Source organism: Danio rerio, chromosome 15, assembly GCF_052040795.2.
Source record: "Danio rerio strain M-AB ecotype USA chromosome 15, GRCz13ab, whole genome shotgun sequence".
NCBI classification, from domain to species: Eukaryota; Metazoa; Chordata; class Actinopteri; order Cypriniformes; family Danionidae; genus Danio; species Danio rerio.
In genome coordinates this window covers 40,344,941-40,361,312 of record NC_141035.1, presented here as the reverse complement: position 1 = coordinate 40,361,312, position 16,372 = coordinate 40,344,941, and the positions used below count along the sequence as shown (strand labels likewise).

Genomic DNA, 16,372 nt, shown 5'->3' with positions numbered 1-16,372 from the left:
GTCTATTACTTAAACTCATTTCTTCTTTTATCTATCTCTTCTTTTTACATGAGACATATTTTATCCTTTTGGCATCTTTGACATTATATGTTTGATTCCATGTCTTTACATTTTGTAACATAGACCCAAAAATACATATTACTGCAAATAGCCATTAATTAAAATATCATCATACCTTTCTCATTTTATCCTTTTTCAAACACCTTCATCATTACACTGCTTTAATAATATATATTTATACTACTTTTTAAATTGATTATCCTGACATTGTTTGAGAGTCTGATTTGGACTGTTCCATAGTTTTACACCACAGACAGACATACACAAACTTTTTAAAGTTTCCTTGTTTTCAACCTTTTTTTCCTTTTTTTTCTCAGATTATATATAAATTATATTTATTTCTCAGATTATATCCCCCTTGTCTTTCTTCAAAAAACTTTTTGAATACTTTGATTTGATTTATTTTTTTTTTTTTTCCATTTTGGTGCTTATAGTATTAAACATCATCACTTAGTTGCAAAGGCAACATTTTACACATTTGTAATAGTCTCTTGATACAAGTTGATACAATTTGTAAAAGTTTTATTTAATAGTAACAATATTAAAACCTATATATACCTAAAACCTATAACCCGTGTATACCTTGTAACATCAATCACTATGCAAACAGATAAAATGCTAAGAAATAAACAATGAAGGTTAATGCACAAAATACATATAATTTACATAAATTGTAAAAACTAAATTAAGGAACTCAAATGTAACTTGTCACCTAATACACATGAAATATTTGTTCAAATGTTTTTATGTTTAAAACTGAAGTATTAAATTATTGTCAAGCTCTTTGATTTAGATTTTTTTCACACATCCAGTGCCCTTGTCAAACTTTGATCAACATTGTCCTTTCTGAATTAAATGACAAATTGTTCCGTGTTTTTTTTTAGATATAAGAGATGTGATCAGGTTGAGGAAAGGAAGGCCTTGAGGCTCAGTGGCAAGCTTCAAAAAGGTAAGAACGTGTTTTATAGTGAAAGCACTCATTTTTTATTTATTTAATTTATATACAGTTGAAGTCAAAATTGTTAGCCTCACCATTGAATTTATTTTTTATTTTATAAATATTTCCCAAGTTATGTTAAACAGAGCAAGGAAATTTTCACAGTATGTCTGAATATTTTTTTTCTTCTTGAGAAAGTCTTATTTGTTTTATTTCGGCTAGAATTAAAGCAGTTTTTATTTTTTTTAAAAACATTTAGGGTCAAAATTATTAGCCTCTTAAAGCAAAATTTTTTCGATAATCTACAGAACAAACCATCATTATTGACCTTATTCTAAAATGCGGAAGTGCGCCTGTTTTCGTGATTGTCTTAGAACTTCCGTTTCAGTCGCCTATGGGAGAAATGACAAGGAATAATAAACGGTCAAACTACTTGATCTACAAACAAATGTTTGCATGACTATACAGAACAAGTAGAATAATATAACAAGGAAGTATCAGTTTGCAACATCAAACAGCGAAACAAGCAGTTTTAATGTCTAAAAATGAATGGAAATAAATGAGACCTGAAGTCTCGTGCCAAAAAGATTCAAATGGCTGCACCCACTTGTGGGCGAAGAATAAGGTGAATGCAATAACTTGCCTAATTACCCTAACCTGCCTAGTTAACCTAATTAACCTAGTTAAGCCTTTAAATGTCACTTTAAGCTGTATAGAAGTGTCTTGAAAAATATCAAGTCAAATATTATACTGTCATCATGGCAAAGATAAAATAAATCAGTTATTAGAAATGAATTATTAAATCTATTATGTTTAGAAACGTGTTGAAGAAATCTCTCTGTTAAACAGAAATTGGGGGGAAAAATAAACAAGGGGGGCTAATTATTCAGAGGGGGTAATAAGTCTGTCTTCAACTGTATATTTTTACACAACCTAACTTTCTGTCATTGTTAATGTATTTTTTTCTTTATTTTAATTTCTTATCATTTAATTTCCTCCTCTTTAACTTCTTTCCAAATTCTAATTTTATACACAATTTAGAGATGTACATTCAATGCCCATAAAACGCACATTAACAACTTGCATACATAAATATTGAATCTCAGTTTGCTCTATGTTAGGAGAAAAAAAAATATATTATTCTGACATTTAACGTATCATCATTTCCAGGGCATGGGAAGAAGCGGCGGCCGTCTGTAAGTGTATATTACTCCAGTAATGAGGAAGGTGAGGCTGGTGAAGGAAACGGTCGGATGTTTCCATCTTCTCTGAGCGACAGTCCATCTGTGCGCAAACAGCCGCGGCGACACGTAACTCCACGCTCATACTGCGACCTGCTGGATTACGACTCTGACTTTGACTGGATCGGAAGTTCTAACTCTGCTTCTCCAGGCCGCAGGAGAACTCCTGGCCTTCGCAATCCAGGTCAGACCACAGTATGGACTAGAGATGTGGTGAAAAATCTTTTAAGGAATTAATTCTTCAGTGATTCTGACAGGGTTCCCACAGCTCATGGATTTTTTTTAAAATATTGTAGAATTTTAAAAAGTCTGGGAACTCATTTTTTTATATACAAGTTATGGAATATCCGGGGTTTGTCATTTTACTTGCAATTTATCAAAATGTTTTTATGGTTAGGCTATTTTATTTTCTGAAATTTTATTCCTTTGAATTTCTCTGAATTTTATACAGATTTTTTAAAGTTTTGTACTGCTTGCTATCACACTCACTTAATTCTGGAGGGACTGTTTAACACAGCCTCTGCCTGATTTTCATTATAGGTCATGGCAATTCAGATTTTTAGTTAATAAAAGTCATTACAGTTAACAAATTTGACTAAAGTTGGAATCTTGTTGCATTGTTCTCTCTTGAATCTGTTCTATGCTTAGTTTTTACCAGCAGATGGCGCTGTTTACTTTACAAACAGACATTTTGGATTGTTTAATCCACTTCTTTACAAATACCACTTGAAAGCTGTTGAATTTGCTGGGTCCGGTTTTTCAAAAGGTTTAATTCAAACAAAATTGATCTGGATTTAGTAATCCTTTTTTTGCGATCCGTGATCACGTAATCCAGCTTACTTTTTGAGACAGTTTTTCAGAACATCATCGACTTGGATCAATCTGATCCTGATAGGAACTTTTCAGGATCACTAAATCTGGATAACCATTGCTCAAACAGGATAGGAAATCACAATATAGAACTATAGATATATATATAAATAAAGAGCTATCTATCTATAGATATAGTTATAGATAAAGAGCAACAAGTAGAATAGCCAGTGTGGGGTCAATGTAACTTTATTTTTATTTAAAATAAAAACACACACGTTTAAAAAAAACTAAAAACAATAAAAACCCCACCCCATCCTCTTCCAGCAGTCCGCTCATCTGAGACCTACAACACAAACACTGTAGGAGGATATTTATAACAAGTTTTAAATATAGATCCATTGAATAAAAAAAACTTAATGTCAAAAACTCCACAATAATTTCAGACTTCCTCATCTGATGAGGAGAGACCAGCTTTTCTGAGTGTAGCCTTTAGGAGGCGGATCTAAGGTCTGGTCTTGGTTTGCTGCAGTTTTTTCATTGTCAGTTGTTTCTCTGCCAGACGAAGCTGTGCTTCTGCCCTTTCAGTCTCTTTGCAATTGTTGAAAATGATTTCAAAAATCAGCCATTCTCTGCCTTTTTTTGGTTATTCTGTAATCATTGCATTCATCTCTAATAATTATTTAAAAAATAAAAATATTTTCCATTGTGATGAAAATATCATAATTAGTGACAGAATAAAATTCATTGTTTTTGGTCAATTTTGACAGCTGTTTGGGGGGTTATTTTATAAGGCCAAACTCGTTCTACTTTGCTGTAGGCCAATACTGAAAGGCAGAATACGTTAAAGCCTACCTAATCACTGTAGCCTGACGGAAAAACAAATACAATTCAAACCTTATAAATAAATAGGATATCCTGTAAGATACTGCATGATCCAAATATAGTATTATTTGATAAATTTTTCAAGTTTTTATTACATTTTGGGCATGAAATCCTAAATCCTCCCTTCTGATGGGATCAGTTTAATCCAGAATTTTTGGACCAAAGTGATCCAAATCTTACAAAAAAGGTCTGAAAAACCCAAACTAAAGATTTGATCCGGATCAAAATCAAGATTGGATTACATAATCTAATCCAATTATGTAATCCGTTTTGTCTTTTGAAAAACCCATTTAAAAATTTTATTTGATTACTTTTGAAAAACCGGGCACTGATGTTTGTCAGAATCTTGCATTTCTATGTTTAAATCCCACAATATCAGAGTTTTAAGAAAGACTGCAGTGTAAGATATGCAAAAAAAGAAAATTGCTAATCATCATGGTAATGTCTGGAAATCTCTAAGGCTATGTTCACACTGCAGGCAAATGTGACCCGAATCTAATCTTTTTTGCCCACATGTGACTGTCTGATCTGCTTTTGTCTTGACAGTGTGAACAGCCCAAACTGCAGGAAATCTGATTGTGCCACTTTCATATGTAGTCTTAAATCAGACACAGATCTGATGTTTTGCAATGCGACCGCAGTTTGAACGGTTATGTCGGACTTTATTTGACTTTTACATAATCTCTGAGCGGCATGCGTCATCATTCTGTGCTGCGAACATCATCTACCCCTCAGCAGCACAGTAGAATGGCACACAGGGCGATTACAGTACCACAGAATGTTGGTTGTTCATTTTGAAAAAAAAATCTAAAGGCAAAGCTGGTGCTTGTTAACCAATCTGGTTAACAATTAGAGCACGGGTTAATCGCAAAGCTGTAGAGCGTCAGGGGGTGTTTCGGATAGGGGATCCTTTCGCAAAAGAGGGGGCACTTTCATTTTGAGGGGGAATTTTCTCTCCAAGAGGTAAAAGAGTAGGAGCTCAAGCACCTAACCCCCTTTCTCCACGTGTCTGTTGTTTATAACAAAGTAAAACGAAATAACTCTGCAAACAGAGATAAACCAACTCTGCCTTCACAGTTCAGTCTGTGGCTGAATGGCACTACACCGTTGGTCAGAAAGACAACAGTTGTCGTAAATCACAAATGATCAAAAACAAGACTTATTTTAGGTTTCAAATGCTGAAGTACACATACGTAGCAGATCAACCCTTTACAGTTCATAAAATACACCCGGGTTGTCTGTGAAAAGGGCAGTAATCATATTAAGCATAATCTGACAACGTGCTTGTTCATACAGTATACACATTGTGTGCGTAATTAGACATTTTGTGCTGTCCATAACTGTACTTTTGCGCGTGCCGGTCAGTTTAGGATCATGATCTGTTCACACTGCAAATCTGATATTGGCCACATTTTTAACAACAATGTGAACAAAAATCCGATCAGATTTGAGCACTAAGCCTCGCAGTGTAACCGTAGCCTATTAGGTTGTTCAATTAAAATCTAAAAATTGGATCTACAGTCTGTTTTCTTTCACAAATCTTAACATGCTTCAATACTCTCAGAATCACAGTTTCGTTTGTGTTAAATGTCGTTCAGATTTCCTGTCATTTGATGACTTTATTGGCGACCCGTTTGACGAGGGAGTTCGTCATCGCAGGCCTGGTTTCCACAAGGTTCCAACCATCAAACGGAAAGTGGAGAAGGTACAGAGACTGTTGACTTCTGTGGAGTCTCTTAAACGTCATTGAAGCAGCAAAACTGACATTTATCATTCTTTTTGTTCACAGAGTCCTCAGGAGCAAACGCCACCCAGCGTCCTCGCAGCCCTCGCTAATGGCTTTGCAGAGAGAGAGCAGGAGCCTGCAGAACCCACATATAAGATCCGGGTTGATTTTAAGGTAAACGTCTATATTCCTTTACCATCCTAATCAGAAACATCGAATGATTCTCCAAAGAGGGTCTTATGTTTGCTGATCAAGGTTGAAGATTTATTTGAAATATGATCATCTGAGTAGTTTGAGTGGTTGGCCACATGATGGCAGCACCTGATTGTAATGAAAGGATTTGGGTTACCCGGTTTAAATGAGCCTTTTTTCAAATATTTTTACGAAAGAAGTATCTTATAAAAATAGTAATATTATGAACTTTGCTTTATTTGAGTAGGCCAAATTATGTTTTTTTTCTGAATCAGTATTCTAGTCTTTATTGTCACATGGTCCATGGTCCTAGAAGACATTTTGATTGGCTGGTTTGAGGCTCAAAAAGCATTTAGATTTGCTTAATATAAAAAAAACTAATGCAAGTTTTTATTTGTTATTTATTTATATTTTAATTGTTATTAATAGTTTGAATTGGTTATAATTTTATATTTTCAATTTTTATGACTGTTAATGATAGTATTTTTGTCACCTGTTTCTTTTTAATTTAGTTTTATTTTAGGGTAAAAAATATAATTAATAAGGTGGCAACAACAAAGCTCCAAAAAAACCCACCCTATTTATTAGTTTAAAAGGGCTAAGACAAAGTGTTTAACGCTTCGAGCATCATTCATTCATCACAGCATGTTGCTCTTGTTATACACTTCCGGATCACATGATCTCATACATAATCTCACAACAAAAAATAGAAAAATACACAGTAGTACAATGCAAAATTAGTAAAATACAAAAACAAATCTTAATAATATATCCCAAATAAAGAAAAACAGAACAGAATATAACTTAAAGCACCAAATTATAGCCAAAAAAACTTTGACCTTTTGCAGTTTTTTCTTTTTATTTTAGGGTTAAATTACTTAAGTTAGTTATTTTCTTGCAACTTACCATACTATTGTTAAAGCAGTGTTTAATATATTGCAAATAACAAAAACATTTTTGGATTGTTTTAAGACTTAAAGGTTTTGGATTTAGAATTAGTTGCGCCTGCTTTTGAAATGTGTTTCATTCTAACTTTTATGAGACGAATTTGATGCATCATTTCTGAATAATTGTCTTAATATCCTGATCTCTACAGATGATTTACACACAATATTTTTTCATTTGATTTATGACCTAAAAGTAACTCAAATTAATGAAGAATATATTATGTATTTTATATTTAAGAAAGAAAAACAGACAGTATAACACTGTATTATTTTTAAATCCTCATTTTGGATCTGTTGTACATTTTCCAAGTAAACAAGCTGGTTGTTTGGTTTTTTGTGATTTGTGCTAATAATACATTTTTCATAGTGTAATTTAGAATGTATAAGAGCACAAACTATTTTCCTGTGTTGAAGTGTGTGGTGTTGAACGGTTCTCTGTCTCTGGTGTCTGTCTACAGGAGGACTGCAGTGTTCAGAGCGTGTGGGGGACAGGAGGACTCAGTGTTCTCACTTCTGTACCCCTCATGCCCTCCTGCGTCTGCCTGCTGTGTGCCAGTAAAGGCCAACATGAGGTGCGTCCTGACTGCTCTTCAACACATTATAGGGATAGTTTACTCAAATATTCTGTCATTTACTCTCCCTTTCCTTGCTTCAGACCTTTAGGAGCTTCTTTCTTTTGTTTAACACCAAGGAAGATACTTTTTAAAAGTTTTAAAACTACCAATTGATTATCTGTTTTTCCTACTGTGGATGGTTACAGGTTTTCAGCATCCTTCAAAATATTTTCTTTTGTGTTCAACAGAAGAAAAAAAAATCTCATTAATATACAACCACTCAAGGATAAGTAAATAGTAGGGGTGTCAAAATTAATCGTTTCTTCGGTGCACTGCGATGCAGACGCAGGCAATTCGGTATCGGTTCAGTAATAATCATAACCAGTTATTACTGTCGTCATTTACCTCATATGCGCTCTGTCGCGTGGGAGGCGATCGCGAGTATTTACAGCGCTTTAACTACTTAAAACTCATAAACTGTGCACAATTTCACTGTGTGTGTTTGCTGGATCAGTCTTTCACTGACATTAACAACAATAGCCCCTATTTCACTGAGATCGAGAGAATGAAAGTAGCCTACTCCATTTCTCTCTTTCTCTCTCTCGCTTTCGCTCTGTCTCTGTCTCTCTCTCTCTTTCTCACACACATACACACACACACACCCAGTGGCCCATTTGACCTGCTGGCGTGGCTTTTCTTCTCCTCTCGGCTGTTTTACAGCATTACGTTTGGATACAGAAACGAGCGCGTGTCTGCAGAGTTTTCTCCACCGTGTTTATCATTCACATTTAGCTGTGAGATCGCCGCCTGCTGCTTATCAGTGTCACTCATCTGTGAAGAACGCAGCGCACAAGAGCCAATAGCAACCGTTTTTGTTGAGGGTGTGACCAATCAAAGAGGTGTAAGAGAACTAGACAAGGATCAGAAATTGAGCTGGATATTTATATTTGTTTATATTATTTGCTAAATGCTCGTTTTGTTTAAAGTTACAGTTTATATTTCTGACTGTTTGTATTAAACGACAAAATTGTATTACAAGTAATATATAAATATAAATATATTCATACATTTTATTACAAGAACTGCTGCTGTGAAGAAAATATAAAACTGTGTATGGAAAGCACCGTCAATGCACAGTGATGCACCGAAATATCGAATTGAACCGAATCGATGGCATGATAATCGTAACTGAACCGAACCGTGAGACTAGTGTAGGTTCACAACTCTAGTAAATAGTGTGTAAATTTTCATTTTTTGGGTGAACAATACCTTGAAGAGAGCTTTAAAATACACCTAGTTTATCAGATTCATTCATTCATTCATTTTCTTGTTGGCTGAATCCCTTTATTAATCCGGGGTCGCCACAGCGGAATAAACTGCCAACTTATCCAGCAAGTTTTTACACAGTGGATGCTCTTCCAGCCGCAACCCATCTCTGGGAAACATCCACACACACACACACTATGGACAATTTAGCCTACCCAATTCACCTGTACCACATGTCTTTGGACTGTGGGGGAAACCGGAGCACCCGGAGGAAACCCACGCGAAGGCAGGGAGAACATGCAAACTCCACACAGAAACTCCAACTGAGCCGAGGTTCGAACCAGCCACCTTCTTGCTGTCAAGCGACAGCACTACCTACTGTGCCACTGCCTCGCTTCATCAGATTCATTCTAAAATAAATATGTTTGTTTATAGGGCTGGGTGATTTGGCCTTAAATCAAAACCTCGATTAATCAAACATTAATGAACAATTATTTTATTTATTTATCTACTATCTATGATTATTTAGGCTTTTATACTTGATGCGTTCGTCGCTGTGATATTTTTTATAACGACAAAAGAAACTGACCATAAAGTCAGACGGATAAAAAGCGAAGTTGAAAGTTTCCGGAACTGCGTCATTTCATTAATATCATTCAATATTTTTAAACTAATTATTTTTATTAATTATTTGAAGGATTATAAGGATTTTTATAACCGTTTAAGATTTTTTTTCAAAATCAAACTTTGATGCATTACTTGCTTTTGTTCATATCTTAGATAGTTTTGCCTATTAGTTTATTAAAATATTAATGACCACAGAACATGGGTTGCTTTACAAATATATTTTTTAAAATGGCAGAAATAAAAGCAAAAAAAGCACACTTACTTCAAAATATAGGTTTTTATTTTATTTAGCCCGCTTCACAATTCACTCATTACACACAGTGCTAGTTTCTGTCCTATAATTATGCTAAAAAAGGCAATAATAGTCCAACATTCCTGACCATTATCATCAATAACAGCCAGATAAACTGGACATCAGTATACTGTAAACCATATAGACATAATATATGACTTAATTTTAGTTTTGTAACTATTAAATTGTTTTAAACTCAAAATTGTAATATATGCATCAGAGTAAAACCAATAAATGGTGGAAAAACATATTCAGTTATTGTGTAACCACCTGGGTCTTCACTTTTGCAATGGCCTCTTTTGGCTTTAACAATCCATTTAACAAAAACGTTCCTCTTTTCCCACGGCTGTTGCAATTTCTAAAGCTGAAAACCTGTAACCTTTTATAGTAAAAAAAAAAGCAGACACTATGGGTATTTTTCACTTCCAGCTTTCTGCAAAATATCAACAAGTGCAAAGAAAGAGTCTCAAATGGTTTGTAGCTAGTGAAAGGTGAGTAAATCATGACAGATTTTACAGTTTTGGATGAACTATCCCGATTTGTGCTGTTAGCATTTGATGCATGAGCAAAGTTTTTTTTGTTTTAACCCTTTAAGGTGCACTCCTTGAAAATACATTTTTTGGCCCACGCTTGCATCAGATAATATACTTACACAACTAATAGTAATAAGCAATTGAAATAATAATAATGATTGTTGACCAGGTGGTTACAATGCCTGTTAATGATAACTGCACTGTTAGGCCGTCTTTAATATGGCCGCTTGACCCTTTTTTGCCAGAGAAAATATGTATAAATATTAGTATAATGTTTTTTGCTCAGTCAGTTTAAACTTGTGAAAGTCCAGAAATGGCTTATACACTATTACATGCACCTTAGATAAGCCATTCCATGGCTATAAACTTGGTTATTAGTTTGGAGCATTTAAATATTTGCATTTTATTACATTTACATTTTATTTAGCTTTACTTTAGCACCCTTTATTCCATATTTAGTGTGTATTTGAATAATTTTGACATCTGTTTTAATGTGTAAACTTAAAATTTACAAGCTTGTAATATATATAATGATAATACAAATTTGTAAATTCTAACAGACTTTTAGACTTGGTTGTTGAATTGCTCTAGTATTTTTTCCATGCATTTTTTTAGGCAGATTCACTAGGTGTTGTGTAAATTAGGAAAGAGGAACATGCATACTGTATTGTCATTTTGCCAACCTGATGTCCTGCAGATGTTGTTCTGTCAAGTCTGCTGTGAACCCTTCCATCGCTTCTGCTTGGACCCTTCGGAACGTCCACTGGAGGAGAACAAGGAGAACTGGTGCTGCCGGCGCTGCAAGTTCTGCCGGGTCTGCGGCCGCAAGAATAAAGAATCCAAGGTAGATCGACAACTTCAGAAGGGAATAATGATGCTTTGACATAATATTACAGATAGAGCTTGCAATATTAAATTTTTCTGTAGTCTATATTGCAAAATGAATTCAATTTCACAAGATGAGTTGACCTATAAGTCTATTTCAAAAGAATTCATGAATTGATTGTGATTAATTTGAGAGGAATCTGCATGAAATAAATAAATAATAAATAAAATTACAAGCATAATTAAAAAAAATGTAAGAAAGATACAAATGAAATAATCAGTGCTTTATGCTTTTCTGGAGGGTCTCAACAGTATTGAAGTACAAAAAAATTTAACAATCAAATGCAAAATATACAACATACACTCAAAAAATATTTAAAATGAACTGAAACAACACAATTCTTGAGATTTCATTGGGACAACTTTTTTATGTTCAATCCACATAAATTTGTTAAAAGTGTTAAGTTAGCTTAATCAATTTGTGTTGGGACAACATGAATGAATTGTGTGGAACCCTGCATTTAATACAGTGTATGATGTGGATCAAAAACCTTCGTCAAAGTTGTCCTGAAACTATTCATCACCCATTCTTGTCTAATTCTTGACTACTATAGTTTTCATTGTAGAAATAAATACAATTATTCTTCGTTATAACCACTAGTAATGGGAAATTCAAATCATTTTACTGACCTTTGAGTCTCATTCAGCGAGGTAAACGAACATTTTTGCAAGTCATTCCGTTCGTCAATTTGCCAAAATATTAACAAGATGTTACGAGTTGCTTCCAAACTCATCTACAACTACACCAAACGTTGATCATACTACAAACAAGTCATAACTACAATGCTATAAGAAAGAGAAAATAATAATTTATTCTTTACTTGGGGCTTCATGTATCAATGCTGCGTACGCACAAAAACTTTGCGTACACTAGGTTTCACGCTCAGGTTTGGATTTACTAACGATGAAATGAACGTGAGAATGTGCGCTGGTCCATGCCAACTTCATGCCTGGCGTACGCGCCTTTCTTATGTGTGTTTGTTTTATTTCCATTGGCGACTCCTAGAGGCAATTGTGTTAAATTGCACGCTACAAATGGGACGAGATCATCCGCATGTCTAGCAGGTATATAAGGTTTCCAAACCATGCAGTTGACCAGCCAAACATTAAAACGCAACTTGCAGTGATCGCCGGTTTTCCCAATGTAATCGGAGCGATCGACTGCACGCGCATTGCTTTAAAGGCGCCATCTGAAGATGAATTTGCATACGTGAATCAGAAACATTGCCATTCAATAAATGTGCAAATAATATGTGATGCTCAAATGCGCTTAATATAATACACACACTTATTAATGATTCCTACTTGTGTTCCTCGTGATGAAGATTAGCCAAAATCTGATATGTGGTGGGGAAAAAAAAAAGGATGAGTTCATCAGACGCTGGATTTGAACCAGGTTCATGAATGACAGTGTCAAAACATGTTGCCATGCGTGTTACGAGCTACGCCACTCACGCTACTGTTGTCATCCCTCTTTAGGTTTGTTGTCTCTGTCAATCAAACGGGCGGAAATCACTCCTTCCAACGACAAACTTGCAAATAACACAGTTTTTCTCCAGTCTACCTCCGATAGGAGCACCTCCAATTCACATTCTGTTCAAAGTTTCTCTTTTTGCTTGCTTTTGCCATTGCTTTTTCGCCAAAGTAGAGTCATTAGCATATTCATACGGGGGAGGAGGCATTCAGTTGCGCTTAGTTTCACGTTAATTCGGCTGTACAAAGAGAATATGCGTAGGATTCGGCGTACGCAGTAAAATATTCAGATGTATGAAACACTGCTGTATCGCTGATACGCTGTATCAAACACATATTCTCAGCACATTTACAGCATTGTGCTTACGCAATGTTTTAGTATAATTTCAACGCAAGTCTTCGTGCATGAGGCCCCTGGGGCCTCATGTATCAACGCTGCGTACGCACAAAAACTTTGCGTACGCCAGGTTTCACGCTCAGAATCGCTCACGTTTGGATTTACTAACGATGAACTGAACGTGGTAATGTGCGCAGCTCCACGACTTTTTTGTGCGTGTCTGTTTTATTTCCATTGGCGACTCCTAGAGGCAGTTGTGTTAAATTCCTCTCTACAAAGTGTCTGAGCCTTGCAATGGCAGCTGTATGAGACGGGTTCATCTAGCAGGTATATAAGGTTTCCATACCATACAGTTGACCAGCTAAACATTAAAGCACAATTTGCAGCGGTCGCCTGTTCTCCCAATGTAATCTGAGCTATCTACTGCACACACATTGCTATAAAGACACTATCTAAAGATGAATTTGCATGCGTGAATCAGAAACATTTCCATTCAATTAATGTGCAAATAAAATATGATGCACAAACTTATTGATGATTCCTACCTGTCTTTCTCGTGATAAATAGTTGGCAAAATCTGATATGTAGCGGGGGAAAAAATGAAGAAAGAGTTCATCAGACACTGGATTCGAACCGAGTTCATGCTCGAACGTGTCAAAACATGTTGACTACGCCTTACGAGCTGTGCCACTGAGACTGTTAAAGGTGCTGCAACATTTTACAGATATAAATCACACTATTTCTTTTTTAATTCACTCAGTGCAATGTTCAGACCCAACTGTGTTAACCGCATCAGCTAAACTCTCCCACTCTATTTTTTTCTTTTGTTGTTAATTCCGGAGAACGAACTTGCAAATAACACCGCTTTTCACCGGTCTACCTCCGAAAGCAGCACCTCCAATTCACATTCTGTTCAAAGTTTCTCTTTTTGCTTGCTTTTGCCATTGCTTTTTGCCAAAGTAGAGTCATTAGCATATTCATACGGGGGAGGAGGCAGGGAGGGGTTTTGTGCTCGTGCATGTTGCGCTCAGTTTCACGTTCATTCTGATGTACAAAAGAATATGCGTGAGATTCGGCGTACGCAGTGTTTCATAAAGCAGAATTTTTTTCTGCGTACGCACATTTACAGCTTTGTGCGTACGCAATGTTTTAGTATGATTTCCACGCAAGTCTTCGTACATGAGGCCCCTGGTCTTTTTGTCTATGATTATGTCAGCTCACCTCTTCTGACAGGTCTTCAAATTTAAGTGGTTCACTCGCATCACACTGACAGTGTCACATAACCAATGCACACAGTCGGAGCTGAAAGGAGCCATGGTTACTTCACCTTTCAAGTCTTCAGGTTTTTGAGTAGTTCGTTCATCATGTAAAGAGAGATGACTCAAACCCGAGTACGCCAGAGATGAGCGGATCAAATCTTTTTCTGGCTCTAAATGCATATGATTGGCTAACTAATTAAGGTGTTCAAGACTACTAGAGACTTTTAAGCAGGTGTTAGTTGGAGCTGGTTGGAACTAAACTGTGAACTCCAGGAACTGAGTTTGAGACTATTAGTTTAAAGGAAACATTCATAATTTGTCTTGTAATGTTTTTTTGTGGCTTGATTTCTGTGCAGCCTCTGCTGGAGTGTGAAAGGTGTCAAAATTGTTATCATCCTGCCTGTCTTGGTCCCAACTACCCCAAACCCAACAAACGCAAGAAGCCTTGGGTAAGTCTGTGATGGAGGGACTTTCCTCTGCGTGAAAGATCTGCAAGCTGATTTTATTATGTTTGTGGTCTTGGCTTTCTTGACTGAGTGCAGTGTACGCTTAACAAGGATGAAGTACAGTCTAAGTGTTGTTCTGAACCAAAACATGTTCTGAGGAACTGTGATGGAGAATTTATCACAGCAACCACAGCTCAAGATAAAAAATAAGGGTGTAGATTTAATCAGAATTGAATGCAGCGTAAAGGAACATGGGTGTTTTACTACTGTTCTAGGAACAGTTTAGTAATGTTTGTAGGGCTGCTCGATCATGGGAAAAATCATAATCATGATTATTTTGGTCATAATTGTAATCACGATTATTCAAAACGATTATCAGTTGAAGTCAAAATTATTCGTCCTCCTGTGAATTTATTTTTATATATAAATATTTCCCAAATTATGTTTAACAGAGTTTTTTTTTTTTTTTTTTTTTACAGTATTTCCTATAATATTTTTTCTTCTGGAGAAAGGCTTATTTGTTTTATTTCAGCTAGAATAAAAGCAGGTTTGAATATTTTGAAACCTATTTTAATAGCTTGATATTATTAGCCCCTTTAAGCAATATACACGTTTGATTGTCTGCAGAAGAAACTACTGTTATACAATGACTTGTCTATTTACCCTAATTAAGCCTTTGAATGTCACTTTAAGCTGAATACTAGTATCTTGAAAAACATCTAGTAAAATATAATGTACTCATTATAGCAAAGATAAAAGAAATCAGTTATTAGAAATGAGTTATTAAATCTGTTATGTTTAAACTGCGCTTTAGGCATCTTCACTGTATTTTTGATTTTATTATTAATTAATAATGAAAACAGTAGGCAGCAGCAGGCATATCGCACGCTCACTTAAAGAATAGTGCGGCTCTGATATGGTTTTTCTTTCTCGTGTCTTTTGATTCTCGACTTTCTTGTTTATTAAACAAATGAGGGTTAATATGAATAATCACTAAACACCGCACTCTAACACAAGTGTACATGTATTTGACCATTAAAGCGCTCACATTAAGATCGCGTTAGATGTGTGTGTGCTCTGCTGTCAGAGGCTAAGCGCGGCGCGCACGCAAACACACACACGCTACCTGTCCGAGGCTTAGCAGCTCGGCGCGCACACACACACAACAGCACGTGCTCTTTTGCGCTTTTAAAAATATGAATGATGCGCATCCCGTGCTGCAAAAGACATGCTTTTAGACATTTTCACGTGGAATTGAGCTTTGCAGAGGCAAAGAGTTTTCACACGTGTACAACTAGAAAGGGGGCGGTACGTGATGGAATAATCATTTATCTCGATTAAAGGCTTTTCATAATCGTCACAAGCCGAAATCGAAATCGGATTTTCGATTAATTGCACAGCCCTAAATGTTTGTATTGTACATTTAGTTCACCCAAAAATGTAGATTAAGTCTTTGTTTTCTGAGCCTGCTATTTTTCTGAGAAACTCTGTTGTTGACGTTTTAAAGAAATTCTTTTTGAAAGAGGCTGTTTGCATTAGTTGTTAATACAAAGTGACCGTTACGCAAAGTAAAACATCACATTTTCATGATTAGATGCTGTTTAGATTAAATCCCAATAGCACTTAGCGGGATTTTTTAGCTAAGTGAAGATAGCAGAGTTTTCCCGCGGGCCGTTTATACTAATGCGTGTTAATTTTAAAATGCTTATATTTTGTTACGATTACAACTGGTGCTTCGACCTTTAACTCCGGCTTCTTCATCATGCAGAAACTGAGCATTTTAAAATGCTAAAAACCCATTTTAGTTTGGAAACTGGATGGATGAGGATCGTATTCGTTAAAATATGCCATTTTTAACATCACCTTAGCATTATGCTACTATAGATCATTTTCAGGTATGTA

General features: G+C 35.6%; 2 protein-coding genes across 3 annotated transcripts in view; both read left to right on the top strand.

Annotated features, from left to right (window-relative positions):
* The window catches only part of proser3 (proline and serine rich 3), a 155,203-nt gene that overhangs the window by 71,314 nt on the left and 67,517 nt on the right, over nucleotides 1-16,372 (top strand). The gene's annotated exons all lie outside the window — the stretch shown is intronic.
* Nucleotides 1-16,372, top strand: part of kmt2bb (lysine (K)-specific methyltransferase 2Bb) — an 84,700-nt gene that overhangs the window by 24,636 nt on the left and 43,692 nt on the right. For both annotated transcript variants that reach the window (XM_087284494.1, XM_087284493.1), the window contains exons 8-14: nucleotides 945-1,009; nucleotides 2,168-2,422; nucleotides 5,532-5,638; nucleotides 5,723-5,833; nucleotides 7,257-7,370; nucleotides 10,768-10,914; nucleotides 14,381-14,473. In XM_087284494.1, the coding sequence (XP_087140620.1) occupies nucleotides 945-1,009; nucleotides 2,168-2,422; nucleotides 5,532-5,638; nucleotides 5,723-5,833; nucleotides 7,257-7,370; nucleotides 10,768-10,914; nucleotides 14,381-14,473 (892 nt within the window). The remainder of the gene's footprint in view (nucleotides 1-944; nucleotides 1,010-2,167; nucleotides 2,423-5,531; nucleotides 5,639-5,722; nucleotides 5,834-7,256; nucleotides 7,371-10,767; nucleotides 10,915-14,380; nucleotides 14,474-16,372) is intronic.